This window comes from Aspergillus tubingensis, assembly GCF_013340325.1.
Source record: "Aspergillus tubingensis WU-2223L DNA, scaffold_8, whole genome shotgun sequence".
Lineage (NCBI taxonomy): Eukaryota > Fungi > Ascomycota > Eurotiomycetes > Eurotiales > Aspergillaceae > Aspergillus > Aspergillus tubingensis.
In genome coordinates this window covers 2,500,237-2,522,450 of record NW_023336282.1, presented here as the reverse complement: position 1 = coordinate 2,522,450, position 22,214 = coordinate 2,500,237, and the positions used below count along the sequence as shown (strand labels likewise).

Here is a 22,214-nt window from a genome sequence, read left to right as displayed (position 1 = left end):
ATTGCTTGTTTGTTGGATATACCAAGAGTAGCAGCCATGCGTGTGTTTGGGCGATTATGCTCCGAGCTATCGTTGTACTGTATATAATCAGATCGAAAGGATTCCTCCGTTACTGTATACCCATCTTTTTAGCTCCACGGCGTATTTTCCCCGATTTCGTTACTACCGGGGTCCACTCATAATAAATCATTCAATTCATACTCCCATAATAATCATATCCTAAACACACGACAAATCCCCAACACCCACATAATCAACCAAACCCCTCTTGAAAACGGATCTCAACACCAAGCATACCACCTCCTCCTCGACCCCCCAATCCCACAACTCGACCTCCCAGACGACGACGATGACCCCTCCCTTTCCCTACCCCCCCTCTCCCTCATCCACTCCCAAAACGCCCTCCCCGTCTCATCCACCAACCCAACACCACCACCCAGCACCCCCTCCTGCCGCGCCGACACTACCTTCCACCACCCATCCGTATCTCTCGTTATCCCCGCCCCGCTGAGCACCCAGTCCCGCGCTTGCTGGGCGAGTCCGTTCTCGAGTTGGAATGTGCGGAGGGTGGAGAGTGCAGCTTGTGACTTGGATGTGGTGATAGGGGCGCGGAGGGTTTTGTGTAGGGTTAGGAGGGAGGGGAGGTGCGAGTGCGAGTGGGATTGGGGTTTGAGTTGCGGGTGGAAGTGGAGGTGGGTGTGTTGGTTGTAGAGGCTGAGGAGGGTGCCGAGGGTGAGGGCGTCTTCGATGGCTGTGGGTGTTGTTTGGAAGAGGTAGGGTGGGATTGTCTGGGTGGTTTGGGTGGGGAGGTGGGTTAGGAGGGATTGGGGAGGGGATGGGGTTTGGTGGTGATGAGTGTGGGTGTGGTTGGAGGTGGAGGTAGTGAGTGTTAGGGTGGGTGTGAGGGTGAGGATGGTTTGGAGGCTGTATTCGGTTTGTTGTTAGTTGAGGTATGTTCTGGAGGAGGGTAACGGGGAAGAGGAGGGTTGACGAACCGGCTGTCCCAGCCTGTGCATATTTCCTGGGCGGTTGGGGTGGTGCTGGGATTGCTGTCAGTGCTGGTATGGTATATGTTCAAGATGAATGTTTGGCCGTGTCGGATGGGATAGAAGACGGCGTGTTGGTTTGGTCCTAGCCAGACGGTGGTGTTTTGTCGGCCTTGCCAGAGTTCGTCGATGTTAGGGTTGTTGAGGGCTTCGAGGTGTTTGCGTGAGATGGTCGTTTGGTAGATGGTTTCTGTGTCGTTTGTTGTGCTTGGTGAGGGGGGTTCGTTGATTGTGTTGTCTGGTATCGTGGGTTAGAGGTGGATTTGTGTAGAATGGATAGAGTGATTACCGTCTGCTTTGATCACAACATCTCCTTGTAGTCTCTCCCCGTCTCCCCGGATCACCTCTGCAGTCTTGCTGTTTACTTCTCGCACTGCGGCAGATCGGATCTCAGTACCCAATTTCAGTGCCCTGTCTCGGAGAATTTGGAGCAGATCTGCTCGGTGGATTGATCTCCATACAGTCAGCACATCTCTAGTTGCTGGGCGAATGATCATGAGGATTGCTTACATCCATGGCCCTCCATATACTCGACACGTCTCCTCCCCGCATGGCATTGATCTAATCAATCCACCATCGGCATATCGTCGGAAATCAATCGTCTGGAGTATATCCCCCTTCTCGAGTACTGCATTGAGCAAACCCAATCGGCGGAGGAGATGTGTTCCGTTAGGCGGGATCTGGACGCCCGGGGTAGTCTAATGCAAGAATATCTGGGTAAGCAAGTCTATCTTTTATGATTTGTGGCCGGGCGCATTTCGAGATGGGAGGTTCGTGGTACCTCAGTATCTTGTTCAGACTCGAGCACGATCACGTCCAGATTTTCGCGACGACAAGTAATTGCGCACACGAGGGCCGAAACATCCCCTCCTATTATGATGACTTTCATGGTGTCCTAATCCGCGCTCTTAGCGTTTCTGTTTCCCAGGCGGATACTACAGTAAACAGCAGCTGGTTTGGTAAATATATTAGGTGGGAAAACCGGCGTCAGTTGCACAGAACCCCTCTGAATGGCCCTGGGAGCCATTGTGCTATTTAACCTTTGCCAATGGTTGTGTATCCATCCATTTCTTTTTCCTACGGAGCGTCTATTCGGCCTCGGGCGTGACCGGATCACAGGGCAGTGGCCGCATCTGCAGGGAGCAAACGCAAACTTGACCCATTTCTGTCAGCCGTGCAGCTGGCCTGGGCCTCAGCCTTGGGAACTGGGCTGTCGTGGTGGAGTACTATTGGGTAGCATGATTACTTTGTTTGGATGCACACGCCACGGAACCAGTGCTTTTTCTTTGTGTCGTCACTTTCTGCATTCTCGGTGATGCGGGGTAGATAATATCCTAGAATGCATTCCATTATTGCAATGGCTCCAGCCACCGCTTTTCGTCAGAGCCGAGTGGTTTGGGCATAACTTCGCAGCCGATCTCAACCCCTTCAATGTTCGCAGCGTGACGAATGGCGGTCATCTCCCCAAACCCCGTGCTTCGGGTCTCGAAATACTCGATCGGAACATTTTGGGGGCGAGTATAATCTGGTGACTCTTGAAACCCTGTCTTCCCTTCGTATTGGCCTAGCGAGCGCAGGTATTTCATCACCCCTGCTAGCGAGACATCCACCTGCCAGGATCCCCCTTCCGTTGCTTGCTTGTACAGCGCGGCCATGATCCCGGACGCGAGGAAGAAGCCCCCGGCATGATCGAGCGCCTGACAGGGAAGTGGGCGTGCGGCTTCCCCAGCACCGAAGTGCTCGGCCTCCGAAACGTTCATGCCGGAGCAGGTTTGAACCAGGGAGTCAAAGCCTCGACGCGCTGACCAGGGCCCATCGGGGCCGTATGCAGACATGTTTGCGTAGATGATACCACGATTTGGCCGTCTGTTCATGATTGATTCTGGTGAGAGTCCACGGGCAGCTAGGCTGCCCGGTCTATACCCCTGGATGAAGACATCTGTATCGTCGAGCAAAGCGAAGAACTCCTCTGTGTCTTGCTCGTCTTGTAGATCGAATTGGACGGTCCTCTTTCCGCGGCCGAATTCCCGATCGAGTCCTGGCAGGTCGGGCAGATAAGGACTCGTCACCCAAAGCACATCGGCCCCGTGTGCGGCCAGTGTCTTCCCGCACAACGGGGCCGCAATGACCCGTGAGAGTTCAAGAACACGCAGCCCCCGCAGACATTTATCGGCGTGTGGGCCGATCCGGGCGGGGAGACCAGCCGGGGCGTCGCCGATTTTGCGAAGCAGGATGGGAAAGTCTGCGATGGCTTTGGCTTGCGGCAACACATCCCATTGTTCGTAACTGCGGAGAGCAGTAATGGCCAGCTTGGCCTCAACGGCAGTGGTTTCGAGGTCCACGGAGCGCCATGCCGAGATCTTGGAAGCAACTTCGTCTCTGGTAGCGGTTGGAGAGCAGCCAAGAAGGGATTTTGTTCCCTCACGGTGGTTGGGGAACGAATCATGAACGCGGACGTAGCCGTCAGATGATCGATAAAGACCGCCAATGAGCCCCCAATCTGAAGAGGGAGGCCGGCCGTTCAGAGTGTACAGGCGTGCGGAGTTGAACTCAATGCAGGCATGATCATAGGGAACGGTGACTTTGGGAGGGGCGATGTTATTCCTGAGGCTATGGACTTGAGATGCCAGGAGAGCAGAGAGTGCAATTGAGGCTTGGGCGATATGGCCGATTTTGAAGGAGGAGGGAAAGCCGGGATTAGGAGGTTCGCTGATACAGAGAGAGTCAAGGGTGTCTGGGGGAAGATGGAGACCCTGCCAAAGATACGTGATGGTATCGCGAGATGTAAATGTAGACCTGACTTTGAAAGACATGGCGGATAATGTATGATGCCAGGTAGGATGCAATGATGGGTCTATATGCTGCTGATCCTGAGTATATAATGATCGGGTGGAGACACGGATGGAAGAGTGAGTCACTCGGCAACTTTTAAGCCGTCTAGATCAAGACAATAGTCAGCCTTCATTCAACTGTTGGGCAAACTTGAAATATTTTTCTACGGAGAGTTCCCTTCATACTCAAGTGTTTATTGATTCCGCTGAAGTGGAGGGGAACCCCGAACCCCGATTGAAGGTCAAGGAAGTAGTCGCTCGAACGGAAAGCAAAGTAATATGTGATCGTATCCAAAAGACTATCTCAAGAGCCACCCCAGATAGGAGATTGCTGCCCCACTGGTATCTCTGGATCAATGCTATCGTGATAGTGACAGGAATGAGGAGGAAGAGGAAGAGGAAGAAGAAGATATGGAAAAGATGCGGGCAATAATTCCGGCTTATCAGGCACGCGTGCGGGGTAGCCCCGATACTATATCATCCATACATTCCATCCAACCCCAACACATCCACCTAACCCTACACTTCTTCATATCTTCATCTCTCCAACATGACAGCCAGAATCCCTCACGTCTCCAACTGGGTCAATGGCACCCATACGACCGCAACCGCATCACGTATCCCCGTCATCAACCCAGCCACCGAGCTCCCTATCGCAACCATCGACTCAACCTCCAAAGAAACCGTCGACCTAATCATCGCCGAATCCCTGAAAACCTTCAACAATGGCTCCTGGTCCCGCGCTGACCAATCCACACGCTTCACCGTCCTCTCGACCGCAGCTCGTCTCCTCCGCTCCCGTCTCCCAGAATTCATCCAATTGGAAACTCGCCAAACCGGCCGTCCCATCCGCGAGATGCGCGCCCAGCTAGATCGTATCCCTGAATGGCTCGAGTACTATGCCTCCGTAGTACGCGTGCACGAAGGCCGAGTAACTCCCTTCAAGGGACCAGTTGTGAACACCCTGACACGGCTACCCCTCGGCGTGGTGGCACTAATCACACCATACAACCACCCACTTCTCATCGCCATGAAGAAGATTGGGGCTGCACTGGCAGGCGGGAATGTCGTCATCGTGAAAGCATCGGAGCTAGCACCTCTGTCTGTGCTGAGGCTAGGTGTATTGTTCAAAGACGCAGGGCTCCCTGATGGCGTGTTGCAGATTATCAGCGGATATGGGTACGAGACAGGGAAGTATCTATGTGAGAGCCCCTTGCTGGCGAAGATAGACTTGACTGGTGGACTAGCAACATACAAGGCTATTGCACCATCTGCATCGACGAATCTCATCCCCATTACGGCTGAACTAGGCGGAAAGGCACCTGTGTGCTTGTTCCCCGGCGTGGGTATCGAGGATGCAGTTAAGGCTACGCTGTTTGCGAGCTTCATTGCTAGTGGACAGACATGCGTTACGGGGAGTAGGCTGCTTGTTCACACGGATATCTATGACGAGTTCACGGCGTTGCTAAAGGAACGGGTTAAGAAGTTACGGCTTGGTAACCCACTTGATGACACGACGCAGATTGGAACGGTTATATCCAAGACAGCGGTGGAAAGATGCGCTGCGTTTGTGGAAAGAGCTGTGCAGGAGGGTGGAAAGGTCCTCTGTGGTGGACATGCGACTACCAATCCCTCCACTGGAAAAGGGTACTACTTCGAGCCGACGGTCATTGAGACGCGGCCACAGACGGATCTGGAATGCAACGAGGTGTTTGGACCGGTCATTGCGCTGATCAGGTGCCATTCGGAGGAGGATGTCATTCGCATTGCCAATGCGTCTTCGTTGGCCCTGGGGGCTTCGATCTGGACGACTGATTTCTACCAGGCACATCGAGTGGCGGACAAGATTGAGGCAGGGATTGTGTGGATCAATGGACATCATTTGAATGATCCGTCGTCGCCGTGGGGTGGATTCAAACAGAGTGGAATGGGGAAGGAGAATGGGTTGGAGGCGTATGAAAGCTATACAAAGGTTAAGAGCACGATTATAAATTATGGGGTGCCTCCGGTTTGGTTCGATGATGAGCCTGTGAATGCTCGCTATGGATAGTATGGGTGCGTGGAACCTAGATTGGTTTGTTAGACCAAAAGCGGATATTGGATTACTTTCTGTCCCTAATGATTCTTATGGCTCTGGTATTTCTAGAAATTGATACATCCGTTATTGCATGTTATGTGCAGACTCAAACTAGACGGTACTCTGTGCAAAGCATGAGTGAGCCCTGTGCCATTTCCTACCCCAAGCCCCGTCACCTCCCTACTCTGTTCCCAGAGAAACTAGTGCAGAGAATAGTGCCACCCAACAGCAGTTTACCACAACCAGTTAGACAGCACACAACCATACCCCTAATCCAGCTTCCACTGCCTTAAAGTCGAATCGATATGAGCAATGAGGAGGAACGCAGCATTCCTAGAGCACACCGGTCCTTTAACACCCGCCGCACCTGGGGGAAACTCATGCATAGCAAGGGTTACGAAATCGTAGACCATAGTTGCCACACCACTCCAGTTAAAGACGAGCTTCTTTCCACCATCACAGAACCGTATGTCAGAAGCCAAGTAGGAATCCGGATCATCTTCCACCCCACGTCGATCTGCAACCCACTTCATTCTTTCCAGCCCGTTTGTAACATCCCAAATACTGAAATCACCGAAGTAGCCCGCAGTAGCCAGTAAGTTTCCATTCGGGCTCCACGCAATAGATTCAATATTGTATTCCAGACACTTCCACCGGGATGTCCTGGATCCTGTAGTGATATCAAAGATTTGTATCTCTGATGGGCAACAAATAGCACCGAAATTTAGGGCAATATGTTTGGAATCCGGGGAGAATGCACCATTCATTGCCTCAGGATTGTGTGGGAGCACAAAAGAGTTCTTGCAGATACCACTATCGGCGAGCCAAATCCGAACTGTGTTGTTCATCTCAATGGCTCCTATAAGTTTCGAGTCTGGACTTATTCCGGCCCACAAAATACCGACCGAGTGACCGAGTGGATCGTATCGAGGCTGTTTGGTTATGTCATCCCAGACTATAATCCTTGAAGGACGCCTTTGTGTGGTCTCACCCAATTCGGCCTGGGTGAAGCATAACATGAACCTCCCGTCCGGACTGAAGAGCGCAGTGTTTCCTTCCAGCTTGGTCTGACGCTCGCTCGTATGGATATCTAAAGCTTTACTCAATGTGTCTTTGATCCCTTGTTGAATTGATAAGATTGCTGGTTCGTTCGACTTCCACCAGTGGTTACCCATAAGTTTCACAGTTATTCCGCTAGCTGCTTCGGTCGATAGCTGGGAAATGTCGACTTTCCGACCACCAGAGGGATCTAAAATTGTCCCTTGGTTGTTGAGATACCAAAGCTTGATGTGATCTGATGATGAAACAAGAATATATCCTCCAGCTACTGTGGCATTCGGTGCAAAGGAAAGTTGCAAGATGTTCGATGGCTCTTCTCCGAATTCATCAACCAGCTGGAAAGTGCCGCCCCCTCGTGTATAGATGTTGATGCATTTCTCAAGTGCGATTGCAACCAACTTGTGATCTGAGCTCAAAGCGAGAGCAGTTATAGATTTCGAAACCTTCACTTTGAAACTCTCCTGGCCTATACGGTGAGTAGGTGCAGATGGTTCTAGTCTTCCTTGATGAGTCTCAGGAGTACTTTCTTCTGGGTCTTTGTGAGGAACATCCTGCGCTGAAGCTTTTCTTTTCCTCTGAGACTGAGACATTCTTTTGACTTGTGCCGATCCTGTAATGAGAAAGGCAACTTAAGCAGACAGAGTACAGTTTGAGATATCTTCAAGAGGTGATCACCAAGAGGTTTAAGTATGATTTCACAGATGAAGAGTAAACAGAATGGCGCGTCAGTAAAGTGTGATATAAACAGAGGCCACATAGACGAGATTTCGGTGGAGTAGATGCAGTACCAACACAACAAGATCGTCATTCACTGCGGACTCTCGTTGCACTCTATATGACAATCTTATCATAAGATGTGATGCAGAAATGGAAAGCATAAATCATTCTTATTCACTTGTATATGTTCTTCCGAGTTGTTAGATACATTCAGAAGGCAGAAGGTGAAGCAGCGGATTGAACGAAGAGGGGGAGGAGGCCAGTTCCTTCCGCAATGGGAAGGAACGCTGCACCAGCCTAATAAGAACGGTCGTGTTGTCAAATCTAGTTTCTGCATTGATATGTTAATATTCCAGTAGAGATGCGCTTTTTCCATTTACTTCTTCAAGAGCGTAATGTTGTTCAAAGTACTTGGAATGCTAATTGATGTTGAGGCGTTCCTCAAGTGCGATGGCAATCAACTTGTCATCTGGGCTCAAGGCGAGAGCACTCTTTAATCCCTGAAGCCGGACCCAGATAGCCTCTTGACCCACGCGGTGAACACTCCTCTCGTTAAGCTTGGGGATATTTTCTGGAAACTTCTATGGGACAATTCCCCAGGGACTTTCCCGTGTTAATACCGAGCCTCCGGCCTCATATAGATGCGTTGTTTCATGCCTCATAATTGGAGAGAAAGACAATACGATAGGAGATAAGGCAAAATTAGCAATTCATCAAGGAAGCCAGTCTCTTTGATATTCTAGATAGGCGTATAGAGAACTTCGTTGGAAGAAAAAAAAAGATATTTTGAATAGCATCATCAGTGGAGCAGATGCTATGGAAGCCGTTGGCAAAGATAATTCTACCCTACGAGCTTACTAGAGCCCTCTCTGGATCTATAGGACAAGATGATAAAATTGTACTTTCAAGTGCGAATAATATCTGAGGTCATTTGCAACAGCGATCCCAAAGGAACTCGTGTCTAGACTCAAGGCAGGAGCGGTTGCTGGTCCGCGAAGCTGCACTCCATCCGTCTCCTGTAACAAGTGATTAATAACTTTGGCTAAACATACTGCTCTGTGAATCTGTTGAGTATCGTGTTCACGGAAGGCATAACTTGGGGATCAGGGAGCCAATAGCTTGTGCCTGAATCTCAGGACTGTATACAGATGTTATAGTATAGGAGGGAGTCTACAGCCGTCGGGATTTAAGCCAATCAGGGCCGAATCCCAGTATTACACAACTAATATAAGTCAGCGCCATGAGTTAAGTACTAGGGAGGTCATGCTATACAATGCGGTGGAGGGGGTTTGGCTTACCTAGCTATCCAGTGACCATCGTGTGCGCGAAAAACGGAGTGTAGACGTCAAGGCTATCACGAGACCTCACGAGAAATCAAACATTTTGATACCACTTGAATGTAATACATCCATCAAGGTAGTGTAGGAATGATGGTCGAAAACTTTCAAGTCCGGGGCTTTCACAGATAGGATTGACAGGTGTTCCGCATACTGGCTGAAGCATACCGGATGGTAATACATCAGCACCGCCAAATCCAAATCTCCGCGCGTTGGCATAAAAGTCTAGACCGATTCATAGTCAAGATAGAGGAGACAGGTCATATTGACTGGTCGCTGGCGATGGAAAACCTGAGACAATCATTGGCGCCGTTGCAGTGGTGGCCAACAAGGAGGTTGAACGAAGACTTTGGGAAACCGCGGTTTAGGCTCAAAACAAAAGTACTGCAGAAGAGTGGATCTTTGATGCTGCAGGACTAAGTTCAGTTCACGGGCCCAGAGGTATGGAAAGCAACAGCACTTGGCAACTAATAGCCACCCGAGAAGCTCAGCAGCAAGCCCCTGGGGTCCCCAGCCTATGGTGGAAGCATAACCGCACTCGTGGATCCACAGATTCTCACCTGGTCGCTGATCGCTAGACTTGAAGGAGTGGATTTCCGGCGACTCTAGACCTGGAACAGTGGACACGGACTCACCCATTGCTGCTCCGGTCCGCATCCGTCGGTCACAATGGCGGGACTTGGCCTCTTTGTCCGTGAGGAAGTCAGTCGCGTGTGCAGAAAGTCGGCTGGTGGCAGACGAACTGAGGGGTCATGTCCATTTCCGTCCCGGTGGCGCCGCGTCTTGCTTTCACGCCCGTGGCTCGTCCGCCTTATTTCTTTGTTGTCGCTCGCAACCGTGCAGCGAGGTGGAAAGTCATCTGTTCATCCTGTGGTTTCATAGCTATATCTGCATCACCAGTTACCGAGATAAATGTGTCGGACTCATGGGCGGACACGGAGGAGTTCGGAGGGTCGGATATCATCACGCTGAACAGCTAAAAGTTTCACCGTACCTCCGTGCCATTTGTGGAGGGTGGAATACAGAGTTCAGGGCATCGACCTGGTCCAGGTGCCCCTGTCTTGGATGCATCCTCGTCTACGATGTTGCGGAGGCCCTATTAGCTGCATCGCGTGGCTGTGTGGAAGTTTATTTTGTATTGGTGTATCTATCTCCTAACATGAACATTTATGTACCCTCCAGATTATAGAGTTTTCCCCTTTCAACCATATTTCCCAGCGACACGGTCTGGGTATAGAAATATAAACTGGTAATCTTTGTAAAATCACGGTAACATAATACCGTGATGAGAATTTCGACTCTAAGATGCGTGAAGTGTGTGGATTGAGGCCACCGTCCAGATAGCTATCTCTTCGGGACTTCGGTCTGGGATGCGGTGAAAAGACGACAAGCTGATAATTCACCAGAGCGTCGCTAAGCCCCAACAGTCGCTTGATGTGACGTCAGATATATCTTCGGACCACTGAGTTATTCGCTGTAGTGGCGTTGAGGTCCTTATTTGGCCCGGATACTCCAGGATCATTCCGTGGTTGTTTTGGCGTGTCATACTGTGTATCGAAGAATGCCGGGAACCAATGACCAGAAATCAGACGACTGCCTCTTGATACAATTTTATTTAGCACTATTCAGAGCAAAGGGTCGGATACTTACTACCCTCAATTTTATTCAGTAGGGAAATACAGGCGTTCATCGCGTTGTAGGCAACACGGTTGCACTCCAACCACGCCCCTAAGTTGTTAGCATAGCCTATAGCAGCAAACGATTGATACTTGCAGAATCTGTGTGCATCACATGGCTGGCAATCAACGGAATGCAAGACGAGCTCTTTTTCAGTGGCACTCAAATTGATACTCTTCTCCATTGCATTGTACAAGCAAGTCTGGACAACAATTGGACAAGAGTAACCACGAGAATCTGATTTGAAGAAATTGATTTTTTCAACAACAGTTTTGCTGCATCATTAGCACTTTTATTCAAGACGCTGTGTACATCAACATTCAACTCACGTCATATAATATTGCATAAGACCAATTCTGAAGATATAATGGTAACCATAGTCTTTTGCCAGCCGAGCGAGATCTTCGTTTGCCATCTGCTCAGCACGGACAAGGGCATAGTGGAACTGAAACAGGTCTTCCCCTCGGAGCAACTTTTCAATTGTTGGGTCAAGGATGCTAATAAGCTGGATGGGGTGACCTTCGATGTCGGCAACGGATGCATTAACACAATAGTCGGCCATTATGGCCTTCAGAGGTTTCCAGTGACGACGGACAGGTACATCAACAGATTTGCTTGGGCCATATATCTGATGGAAATGGAGATTCAAATCTTCGCCGTTCGCCAATGCGGTAACATGCGCCATGAGTCTAGCAACACTCTGGTGGACAAGGAAAGAAGCTGAGATAAATGCTGCTCTCTCGCGAAGTTCAGCAGCAAGCAGAGTATTGCCAGCTACACCATCAAGATAGTGCAGTAGGGCATGGATTTTAACCTCCATCGTGAAGAACAAAGAGGAACTGTTAGATTCTGGAACCGAATGTGTTCAGAGGTTCAAGGAGGAGGAATATGAACGGTACTAGAGAGTGATAGGACAGAAATGTAGAAAGGATGTCAAGAAAGAAGACTAACATAGAAAGTTTGACTGGTGGTGTGTATGTATTAGCGCAAACAAACAATCAACAAGCGCCTTCGAAGCCAAACACAGAACTCGTATAGCTTCGTTATTAAATTCACGTCAACAAAGAATAGTACCCGCTAGCGCCACCGCCTAGACACAGCACCATCTGTCAAGTCTAACACAAGTGGGAACCTTTTAATACAGAAAGAGTCTTATATTTTAAGACTGTCTCTGAGTTACTTCTATGTTTGAAATCTCTGATGCTTTCCCATAATTGCTCCCATGATTCTATAACCGCTGCTCAAGATCATGATTAATCTGTTCATACCTTGAGTCTTCCTTTGCCTTTATATCAAATGCCAAGATGACTTCTATACCTCAAGCATTGAAGCCAACTACTGAGACCAGCGACAAGCTTACAGAGCTACTTTGGCAGGATGCCTTGCGCCATCTTGGATCCACGAATAATGAAGTTCTACTTCCAATAAATGTCATCGACATGATCGGCCAGACCAATGTTAACAAGATCAAGTCTCGCCTTGGGTAAGACAGCTGTAACCACAATTGATCAATTATGTGCTCATATATGGTTTTAGTGCTCTCATAGGTGCTTCAGTCGTGGCTTTCGCCGATGAGTCAATCAACGCTGTTCGTGTCATGCGTACTCCAGCGTTTTCAGGCACAGCAATATCTGTAGCATCCCATGAGGTGTCATGCGAATCAATCACAGCTCATATGAAGAAGCATGAGCGGCCTTCTGTTACTGTTAAGGCTGCTAAGGTTCCTCGTCCGCCAAATGCATTTATCCTGTACCGCCAACATCATCATCCTAAGCTCAAGGAGGCTCACCCGAATCTTTCAAATAACGAGATTTGTGAGTTTCCACTACTGTGCATACGTTGGATAATCGACTAATTTCCCCAGCTGTTATTCTAGGGAAGCAGTGGAAGGCAGAATCCGAGGATATCAGGGTCGAGTTTAGAGCCCTGGCCGATGAGTTGAAGCGGAAGCATGCAGAAGCTCATCCCGACTACCAATACACACCACGTAAACCATCGGAAAAGAAGCGTCGAACATCATCTCGCCGAAATTCCAAACAGACTGTAGAGAACAAGTCTCCAGATCTCACGACGGCCAGCACCATATCAACAAGTCCGTCAATGGACACATATGGGCCGATAAACGATATGGGAATTGAAGGGACGATGAATATCTTTACAGAATACAATATGCCAGAGATTTACCCCAGCGACTTGATATGCAGCGACATAATGCCAAGCGAACTACCACTGTTAGCGGCCGATCACTTCCAGTTAGACACGGAGACATTGGGTTCGTTGATCGGGCAGGTTCATACAGACATCGGAAAAGGAACAGGAGTGTATGCCTCTCCATCGGCCCATGTCAACTTAACAGACCGACATCTTGGCGAAACTGTCAACTTCTCAGAATTTATTTCCGATCTTTATTGAAAGGGGAAAGCATATTTTCACTTTTCGCCTTTGTTTCTCCCATATTCTATATCTATTACACGGTCTTCAACGGCCAGCACGAAAATTAGAGGACACGACTGGTTCTTTATATGAAATTGTCGCGTCCACACTATACCCCTATGTACCTGGCTTAGAATCATGTCACCACACTCTACTAGGTACCTTGTTTTCGGTTATTTTATCCTCTGATAAAATAAAAGCAGGCGGCGATGAAACCATATCTATATTTAGTTAAGGAGCATGTATGTTTCGCAATGACAACATATTTAGACAAGCCTATCAGATAGTACAGGTTTATCCAAGAAGCCGAATAACATATGCATCTTTGATAGTGTGCGTAGCACTAGCGCACACCGTCAACTTACAATAAAGAGCGAACATGAGCATTAGGGCCAACAATTAAGCACCCACCCCCTGCATTTCTGTAACTCACCAACCAAGGCTCGTATTGTGGCAATATTCTAGTCGTATTGAAAATTGGGCAAGATCTGCAGTACCTGTGAATTGACGAGTAAGCTATCAGGCTGGAGAGACATAGAAATGCCGGGGGCTGGTGGGGTGTTACTCCAGGGGAAAGGGGCTAGACCACTAATGAACCATACAATGGGAGACTCGATCTAGGCCTGTCTCTCGAGGGGACCAGACATGTTTTGAGCAGCATTATTCACTGGCTAGACTGAAGGGCGAGAGGTATTCTTTGCCATATTGATACGAAGCAAGCAAGCAGACAGGAATCCATCTAAGAATGTCTCTTACTGCAGTTGTGGGTAGACGAAGGGGTCCTATGAGTTGGCGAAGCTTGTTGCTACGAGGCACAAGATGCACAGCCTAGACTTATTACCATTACTCATTAAGTAGCTATTGGTGCAATGCGAGTATGATATTAGCTGAGGAACAAACAGAGTGTGGGCTGTAAGCTGAAGTTCTGACTACGTAACTTGCGCGGCGTCTATTACATCAGACGCGCGTTGTGTTGGTACAGACAGCAATGACTACCTTACGATGGAAATACAGAACATAACCTATGATTGTGTTTCATTTGTTGCTGTGGCTACCTACGACATCGAAGAATTCCTATCACTTGCCCAAATAAATGTCGGACAGCGCCATTGTGTTCCTTTCTCCTTGTTGCCACTGGGTCCAAGAGGCCGAGGACAAATCCAAAAGGATCGCCCACAGTTGACGCCAGGCTTTTTGGTTGTCAAACTAATGCATGGCTCCTGGTGACTTTCGCATAGGGGTGCGCGCTTTTTGGTAAATAGCTTTGACCAATCTTCCTTGCTCGCAATTGGGTCGACGAATGTGTCATCATCTGTCGGGGTGTCTGATGTCGTTGACATCGATGGATTGGTTTCCTTTGTGGAGTCTGTGGTCACGGCCGCCGCAACTTGCCCCTTGTCTATTGCTTGTGACTCTGCCGAAGACATCATCTTGGATGGGGATGCAGGTTGGGGCATGGCACATGTTTCAAGGTCGGCCGTTGGTTGATCACGGCTCTGTATGGCTGGGGAACTCTTCGGCTTGAAGAATCCCTTGAGCGTTCTCTGTCCAGCAACTGCCGGCGTGGGTGCTAAGCCAGCTACTGATTTGGAACGTTTAACAGGGGAGTCGCCCTTCTCGGACCGTTTACGGACAATTCCCTTTGGCTGGGGATCGTTCTTGGGAATGGCGTGGTTGGCGACTGCTTCCGTTGAGAGCTTTCCGATGACAGCTTTCAATTCTCCACAATTCGAATTCGCACGGGAAAGCGTAGGGGTACTAGTTGGGGAGCTCTGGGGGCCGTTATTGGGTCTGCGCGTGAACATGTCCTTGATGCTCCTTCGTTTGTCAAACTCCGGTATCAAGCGGCCCGAAGTCGGTAGTAAACACTTCGCCGTGTATTCGTGTCGACGCTCGCCATTTTCGAACATTCCAGGAGGGTTCATGATGTCCCGGATGTTAAGTTGCTTCCCCCCAAGATGTACGGTTTCTTTGAACGTCGCATACACAGGACAATGGTCAGAGCCCTGTGCAGTCATGATTAGCAAGCTCTCTTCTGGGTCAGGGAAGACTAGACTACCATAAGTCCTTCTTGAATGTTTGAATCGCTGAACCAGTCTTGCATATCCAAGCTACACAAGACATAGTCAATTCTTGAGCCATAATTTCCCGGGCGAGCATTGATTCGCTGCTCCCAGCAGGTGTACATTCCCTTGCGGTCCGGATGAAATGAGCGACAGATGTCATGCAGAACAGGCTGTTCTCTTCCTTCTTCCCGTTCCCCGATCACCTTCCCGTCGGATAGCAACTGATTGAACACACGTCGTGCATGAGTGGATACGAACTCGTCTTCCGTCAATGTCCCTTTTCGGATAGCCTCTCCCGCATGAGCTGCATCGATCTCTCCCCGCGAGATATTCAAGTCACCCGTCACAAACACCCTCTTCCCCATACCTACTAGGTTACGTATCCGCGCGTCCATCAGGTCGATAAAATTGCGGCGGAATGAGTCGCGGCTCTCATCCCTATTGGCCGGTGAATAAATGCCCAGCAGGACAAAGGCGGGAAACTCGAGAATGACGCAACGTCCCTCGGAGTCTAGTGTGGCTGCATCAACATCAAACTGCGATAATTGCTCAATGCTTGGATAGCCACCGATCTGCTGATCCTCAGGAAGTTCTCGAAAGGGCACCGACGAGTTCGGGGGGCATAACATCCCCGAAAGACCTTCCTCAGCGCGAATGGGGGCACATGTAGAATTGCGTGTGTAGATCACGACACCAGAATAGCCTATGGTGGTTGGTCAGACAAGCATTTATTAAGACATATCGCACATACCTTTCTTGACTCTAGGCAGACTAAAATAACAATCCCAACCAGGCACGAGGACCATGTCATCGCGCAAGTCTTTGCGCTGGATTTTTGTTTCCTGAAAGACGACAATATCGGCCTCGAGGATGTCAAACATGGCCTTCTTGGAGTCAGTCTTCTGTTTTTAGAAGAAATGATGGAAAGCATACATCGAACGTCCGCTTGCCTCTCCATGGCTCGTAAGAAAACGGATTTCTGCATTGGTAGATCAGCAATGCTATTCCAGCATGCACCAGACAGCATCACATACCGTATCCCGTTGACTGAGCACTGTTAGCATCCTTATGGTAGGGGTTAGGGCCCGAAAATCATACCGTTCCATGTTGTAATTCGAAACCCCATTCCGGCACTATGGATGCCAATCACACATGTCCGCCCAAGAGTTACGAGAGTATCCCATTCAACGAATATTGATAAATAAAAGTCCACCACTCATGTAAAGCTACCAACTTGATAGTTGAAACCGACGCCGATGATTCACATCAACAGAGGTGCAGTAGTAGTTACAAAGCAGTTATTTACCTCGCCAATGCAAGCAGGAAAAGAAGGGAGGCAACGAGGCAACGCTGAACCGAAGGCAGCAATAATATGTGCCTCAGGCAGTCTACATCCAGAAAGACATAGACTGCCAGAGGCATATTGCACGTGACCATGACTAGCCACTCCATCCCCGTGACCGTGACATCACGCGATCTGAGCCCGTTGCTGACATAAGCCTAATGGGAAGCCAGCGAATCACGGGGACGCTAAACGGCTTTTGTTTCGTTAAGCCGGAAGGGCCGACGTCCGGGATAATCCCACCGTCAAAGACGTCGTCCCATCTCTCCAACGTCACTCCCTCCACACCATCCACCTCCAGCCATGTTCCCTCAGCGTAACGCCCTTCGTCTGTCCCAGCGCGCTGCCCAGCAGCTGCGTGCTGCTCCGGTCCGCTCCACCGTCCAGCGCCGTCTCAACAGCTCCGACTCCAAGCTTCCCTCTTGGGCCGCCGACAACGCATTCAACCGCGAGAGAGAGGCCGTTAAGCACCATGCTGCTGCTACCAGTGGTGCGTATCTAGATCAATTGATGTCGTGGTTTTTCAAGGGTGTGGTTGTGCTAACTCAATGGCTGGTCTTCCTACTTCAGACCTGTGGCGCAAGCTCTCCATCTAGTATGTGGAACTAGCTATTACTACCTCAATTGACTTTCTAGTAACATTTTATTTTCCTCGCAGCGCCGTCATTCCTATCCTGATTGCCGGAGGAATCAACTCTTACAACCTCTGGAACGAGCACTGGGAGCACTGGGCGCACATGCCCCCGCTCGAGGAGCGTACTGAGTACCCCTACCAGAACATCCGTGTGAAGAACTTCCCCTGGGGAGACGGTGACAAGGTGCGTACCAGAACTTGTATACTTTTATCAATGTTAATTTGGTTGCTGACGATGTTATCTTTTTACCAGACCATCTTGTAAGTTCCTTACGCCAGAACCGTCCAGCGTCGCGTACAGCTCGATAGTCATTTATAACCATGCCTTCTAACAAACTCACAGCTGGAACTCCGACGTCAACTACCACAACAAGGACAAGGCTACCTAAGTGGCCGCTGTCGATTTTGGGAGTACAGCGTCTTTTTTGATTGATTCTGACTGTTGACGGGAGGGCAAATCAAAAGACATGTATATTTACTGACAAAATACGCGGAAGTGAGAATAACGAGGCCAAGGCTCTCGTCGGTGGATTTGAGATAGCGCACCATACAATACTGCTAAGCCATTTTTCTTTTGTTGTGCTGCCTCGTTGTTTCTAATGACCAGTAACGGTCGTATTGGCTTTCTTGGGTATTTCTTCTACCCGTATTACAGGAGTAAAATGGCGCAGAGGCCGACGCCAAAGACTTTGTTGGTAGATTTGTTGTTTCCCCTGTCACCTTGCAATTATCTAAAACATACAATTGACATCAGTGCGTGATTCAATCAAGCCTCCCCAAAGTCTATCCTTGCTTGTTTCTTCAAGTCCAAGTACTTCGCCGCATAGTCATTTGCGAGGACCGGATCGCCCGTTAAATGCATAACAGTGGCTTTCTTGGCCACCATTTCACATTGGCCCTTGATATCTTCGATCTCCTCATATTGCTCATATGCACAGTCGAGGTACCCCAAAGCGCGGGTGACATGTTCCTTCCGCAGAACCGAGTTCGTCTGTCCCTCACTCCAGAGAGACCCGGCGATCCCCATATTCGCGTCCACAAGAAGCGAGTAGGCCTGTGCAGCCAAGCTACAGTCACCCGTTTCGAGAATTTGCGGCATGATGCTCTCAACCAGCTCAGACACCGCGTCGAACTCGCGCATGCTCAGAAGGACGCCTGCCAGCACGCAGATGGATTCCCAGAGGCTGGGAAGGAGACGCGAGCGGTGCGCGATACTGGCGGCTCTCATGGCAAGGGAGAAGCCGCGTTGCGGATGACCTGTCTTCTGGAGGATGGAAGCCTTGAGACAGAGGAGCTTGACTTGCGTGAAAATGTCAAAGTTGTCTTGCTGGATAGCCTGCGCGGCTTTTTCAACCAGTTCGAGCGCGCCGCCGTAGTGGCCTTGTCGAATACGGAGGTCGATCGTGAGGATGGAAAGAAGAAGGGTAATGTCGTTGTCAGGGAGTTGGATGGCTTGCAGTTGAGCGAGGAGGTGTTCGGCTGCAACTCGGTTGTCGCTAGATGCTGTGAGTTGGTTGTCATGCAATTGAGTGCTAGGAACCTACCGGTATATCTGCTGTTGCAGCTGGAGGATACCAGAGAAGAACGTCCAATATTGATATGTTTTGAGCGATCGAAGCTTGTCGGGGGAGATCTGGTTCATTCGGGCTGATACCTCTGTGTAGCGGCCCTGCTGTGCTAGCTTTGGAGGGTCAGTGATGTTGTTCGTTGAAAAGGACGTTTGACATACTAGTTGACAGCTACGAAACGTGCTTTTGAGATGGTCTTCAAACGGTGCTTTGTTTGCGTAGCATTCGCGAAAAGTCTCGCCGCTCAACCATGCTAGATGTGTGATGCCTGCAATAAGAGTATTAGGAGGAGTTTATACAATGACATGATATGGAAGCGTACCAATTCTAGAATAAAGTGCAGCCTGTAGCAGAAGCTGTGGGCCTACCGAGTTCGCCAGGTTCTTTGTAACGTTGAGGTGTGAGGCTCGAATTATGTTCTCGATAGACGAGGCCAGGCTTTCTCCCTGGAAGATGTTATGTTTAGTGATACATGAGGTTGGTCGACATGGGGAGACTCACATTACGCATCTCCAGCTTCGCTTCGCTCAATAACGTCGTACTCAGAAGACTCCACATCTCTGTCTCTTTTGCCTTGGCCTTGAGAAATGCAAGGCCTTCTTTCTCGTTGCCCAACATTCCTGTGTTTTGAACGTCTCTCATGTGCTCTGGAAAAGCCTTACCGAAGTGATACAACCAACTCATACAAAAGTTTAAGCAGTTCATATCGTGTGATTCACGAGCAATGGAAACAGCCTCCTGCATGGCAGAGACGGCCTCGCCATAGCATCCGAAATCCGCCTGCAAGATAGCAAGATTCAGCAACGCGTACTGATAGGAGCTTCGATCGCGACTGTGCATAGTGCAGTCGAAGTAACGGTGCAGGTTGTCAAATGACGACGGATAATCTCCTGCCCTCCAGGCATCAAGAAACCTAGAGAGTCAGCCAGCATCCCGTGTCGCAGATCAATTAGCCAACAGCATACCTCAGATAGTGCACTAGATTAGGAACAGTCACACCGGACGTGATGATACGTTCTAATTGTGCTTTCATGCCATCCGGCACTCTTCCCCCAAGACCTGAACAAGAGTCAGTATTTAATATGCGGGCATGTAGAGGCGGCTCATTACTCTGTAGCTCGCTTATTTGGAATTCTAGGAGCCGCTCGACATCCTTTGTGCTGACGTACTGCTCATCCTCCGAGTCATCCTCGATACTGCCGTAGGCGACCTGCGCAAGGGAATCCGTTGTATCCAATCCAAGGTTTAGCAGATTGATATCCACAGGTGCCTGCTCGAGAGATGGATTCTTCCGCGCCCATACATGGTACGTTGGCAGTCGATACTTGACAAACCCCCTCCAGAGCTTGACGGAGTCATGGAATTGCAGTCTGGTGAATTCTAGCTGGGAACGTCTGACAAACACACCCAAGGGAGAGCTCCGAGACAGGCGCATACAGCCCGTCTCTGGTGCAAGGCCCGCATCTCGATCGCGGATTTGTTCTTCTCGAGTCTTGGCTAGAATAGCCGAGATATCAGCGAAGAAGACTTCCAACGCATCGCAGCAATCGAGGGACCAAATCTTTTTCAGAAAAAGGTCCCAGATTGTACGGCCAGGGACGGAGGACGGGTGGCCCGTTAGTTTATCCTTCAGGTCAGTGATGGAGACGGAGCATTGCGTTGTCTGATCTCCCGATGGGGAAATGGATTGTTCTCTTTCCAAGGGGCTGAGACAGGTTACCAGATACGAGAGGACATGAATGGCGGAGGAGTTGGGAACAACGCCTTCAGTATAGATGGAGATGAGACAAAGGAGGGCAACCTTGGAAGGGGTGAGATAGCGACTCATGGTGGTTAGAGGTCGTTATACATAGCCTGGCCCCACCAGGAGGAGGCTATGATAGTTGCAGCCACCACGCGGGCTGCAGTTCGCAAAGGCCAAGCAGCCAGGTGGAACCCAGTGGGAATGGATTGTGCTGGGGGTGAACAACACGAGTGACCCAGGAGCAATGGGCGGAGTGGTTGATACTGGCTGTTTTGATTTTTTGGGATGCAGTTGGCCAGACCTATCCTCGCGCAGACGGCAGGCATAAACAGAACCGTGGAGGAAAAGCGTGAAGGGAAAGAGGGAAAAGAATAGTGGAGCGTAGGATATAAACAATGGAAACAGAGTAACAAGTACATACGACCACAGGGTGTGGAAAACAGGGCTTCCCGTCCGCTCAGCCGTACTTAAGCCACACGCCGGGAGGTTAGTAGTTGGGTGGGTGACCACCAGCGAATCCCTTCTGTTGTATGTTTTTCTCTTTTATTTTATTTTTTTTATCACCATCTACTTTCTTTTCTTATTCTACTCGATATCGTAAATAACAGGGCTACTACTACCGTTTGTCTACCTCGCTTTCATGCAAAGGGGCTCTGTCTGTGTTAAAATCAGTGTTAATGTACAAACAAAACCACGACAGCTTGGCCTACCGAATCTAGGTCTGGGCCTGATCTAAAATCGCTTAAATTCTGGAGAAGGTCATAACCTAGAATCAGAATCAACTCCCATGAGACCTTTCTGCTTGCAAGCGGCGAGAAACTATTCGTATGAGAGAACGCGTGCCTTAGCACCGGAGCCTGGTAGGGATGCAAGCCAATCTGTGTTGGCAAACGGCCAATTCTTAGGTGGGATTGTTCCGATTCCTGGAACGAGAATATGCTAAGTCTAAAAGCAAGTGGATTGATTTCCAGAGATGAGCCTAATGTGCGTTTTCTTACTATACACTATCCTGTGAACTAACAGCCGGATCCAGCAGCACCTGCAGGTGGCCAGCAGTTGGAATATTGGTCTCTGTTGTCATGGGTGAGAATCACCGAAAGGTTAGCTGTCCAGATAAATTGAGTAGAAACCCCGGCTTGGGCAGTTTTTTTGGGCAGGTAATAGCTGCTTGTCTTCCATCTAAGTTCCGTCCATATGTTCAGGTGCGGGGGTGGGCGCTTAGTACTAATCACATCACAGGCAGGTGTGCAAATGATTGGAATATCTCCTTAAGTACGCATTAATACCTACTTAGTAGCCGCGTACGCCGTGTCCACTTCATTGGTGAATACTAGACACACCATCAATATACTAAATTTCAGAAGCGCTTTCTCCATCTAAAGGGAATTCTTACACAACTGTCACAGCTACCCAGGGACAGAAGTCCAATGATGTTACTAAAAGAGGCAATATTGCAGAGTGGCATAGCCCGTAGTTTTATGAGCCCCTCATGCGACGAACCACAGATGAAGTCACATCCCCATATCTTTGCTATTATTAGCGCATCTGTGCTGTAGGGGTTCATGATCTGTCGAGTACCTCATAGCCCAGAGAAGCGGAGAATATATGATTGGTATATATGATAGTCTCTACTGTAGAATTTACTGTAGTACTCGGGCAGTGGTCTTGACATAAAATGTCTTG

At 49.4% G+C, this 22,214-nt stretch overlaps 9 protein-coding genes and 1 non-coding gene across 10 annotated transcripts; 4 read left to right on the top strand and 6 right to left on the bottom strand.

Moving 5' to 3' along the window:
- Window positions 1-281: 281 nt before the first annotated feature.
- Window positions 282-1,935, bottom strand: AtWU_07208 (FAD-dependent oxidoreductase; the record flags this gene model as incomplete). Its single annotated transcript, XM_035502317.1, has 5 exons — window positions 282-924; window positions 996-1,284; window positions 1,336-1,499; window positions 1,557-1,744; window positions 1,828-1,935. The coding sequence occupies 5 exons, from the start codon at window positions 1,933-1,935 to the stop codon at window positions 282-284; spliced, it is 1,392 nt and encodes a 463-aa protein (XP_035358210.1).
- Window positions 1,936-2,395: 460 nt separating this feature from the next.
- On the bottom strand, window positions 2,396-3,859 carry AtWU_07207 (CAIB/BAIF family enzyme; the record flags this gene model as incomplete). The annotated part of the gene is made up of 1 exon (XM_035502316.1): window positions 2,396-3,859. The coding sequence occupies one exon, from the start codon at window positions 3,857-3,859 to the stop codon at window positions 2,396-2,398; it is 1,464 nt and encodes a 487-aa protein (XP_035358209.1).
- Window positions 3,860-4,427: 568 nt separating this feature from the next.
- AtWU_07206 (aldehyde dehydrogenase family protein) lies at window positions 4,428-5,927 on the top strand (the record flags this gene model as incomplete). Its single annotated transcript, XM_035502315.1, has 1 exon — window positions 4,428-5,927. One exon carries the CDS (start codon window positions 4,428-4,430, stop codon window positions 5,925-5,927), a length of 1,500 nt encoding a protein of 499 aa, XP_035358208.1.
- A 296-nt stretch (window positions 5,928-6,223) lies between these two features.
- On the bottom strand, window positions 6,224-7,603 carry AtWU_07205 (WD40 repeat domain-containing protein; the record flags this gene model as incomplete). Its single annotated transcript, XM_035502314.1, has 1 exon — window positions 6,224-7,603. One exon carries the CDS (start codon window positions 7,601-7,603, stop codon window positions 6,224-6,226), a length of 1,380 nt encoding a protein of 459 aa, XP_035358207.1.
- Window positions 7,604-9,367: 1,764 nt separating this feature from the next.
- On the bottom strand, window positions 9,368-11,564 carry MAT1-2-4 (putative mating locus protein; the record flags this gene model as incomplete). The annotated part of the gene is made up of 2 exons (XM_035502313.1): window positions 9,368-9,809; window positions 11,074-11,564. 2 exons carry the CDS (start codon window positions 11,562-11,564, stop codon window positions 9,368-9,370), a joined length of 933 nt encoding a protein of 310 aa, XP_035358206.1.
- Window positions 11,565-12,048: 484 nt separating this feature from the next.
- AtWU_07203 (HMG-box domain-containing protein) lies at window positions 12,049-13,156 on the top strand (the record flags this gene model as incomplete). The annotated part of the gene is made up of 3 exons (XM_035502312.1): window positions 12,049-12,227; window positions 12,281-12,558; window positions 12,609-13,156. The coding sequence occupies 3 exons, from the start codon at window positions 12,049-12,051 to the stop codon at window positions 13,154-13,156; spliced, it is 1,005 nt and encodes a 334-aa protein (XP_035358205.1).
- Window positions 13,157-14,232: 1,076 nt separating this feature from the next.
- Window positions 14,233-16,369, bottom strand: AtWU_07202 (DNA-(apurinic or apyrimidinic site) lyase APN2; the record flags this gene model as incomplete). Its single annotated transcript, XM_035502311.1, has 6 exons — window positions 14,233-15,183; window positions 15,237-15,946; window positions 15,995-16,127; window positions 16,177-16,222; window positions 16,278-16,290; window positions 16,342-16,369. 6 exons carry the CDS (start codon window positions 16,367-16,369, stop codon window positions 14,233-14,235), a joined length of 1,881 nt encoding a protein of 626 aa, XP_035358204.1.
- A 519-nt stretch (window positions 16,370-16,888) lies between these two features.
- On the top strand, window positions 16,889-17,608 carry AtWU_07201 (cytochrome c oxidase subunit VIa; the record flags this gene model as incomplete). The annotated part of the gene is made up of 5 exons (XM_035502310.1): window positions 16,889-17,075; window positions 17,156-17,180; window positions 17,244-17,403; window positions 17,473-17,480; window positions 17,563-17,608. 5 exons carry the CDS (start codon window positions 16,889-16,891, stop codon window positions 17,606-17,608), a joined length of 426 nt encoding a protein of 141 aa, XP_035358203.1.
- A 377-nt stretch (window positions 17,609-17,985) lies between these two features.
- AtWU_07200 (putative anaphase-promoting complex subunit Apc5) lies at window positions 17,986-20,615 on the bottom strand (the record flags this gene model as incomplete). The annotated part of the gene is made up of 7 exons (XM_035502309.1): window positions 17,986-18,715; window positions 18,764-18,900; window positions 18,949-19,055; window positions 19,110-19,233; window positions 19,289-19,700; window positions 19,753-19,846; window positions 19,898-20,615. 7 exons carry the CDS (start codon window positions 20,613-20,615, stop codon window positions 17,986-17,988), a joined length of 2,322 nt encoding a protein of 773 aa, XP_035358202.1.
- Window positions 20,616-20,950: 335 nt separating this feature from the next.
- On the top strand, window positions 20,951-21,066 carry AtWU_r44. Its single transcript, XR_004775226.1, has one exon. It is a non-coding gene; the product is annotated as a 5S ribosomal RNA (ribosomal RNA).
- Window positions 21,067-22,214: the final 1,148 nt, after the last annotated feature.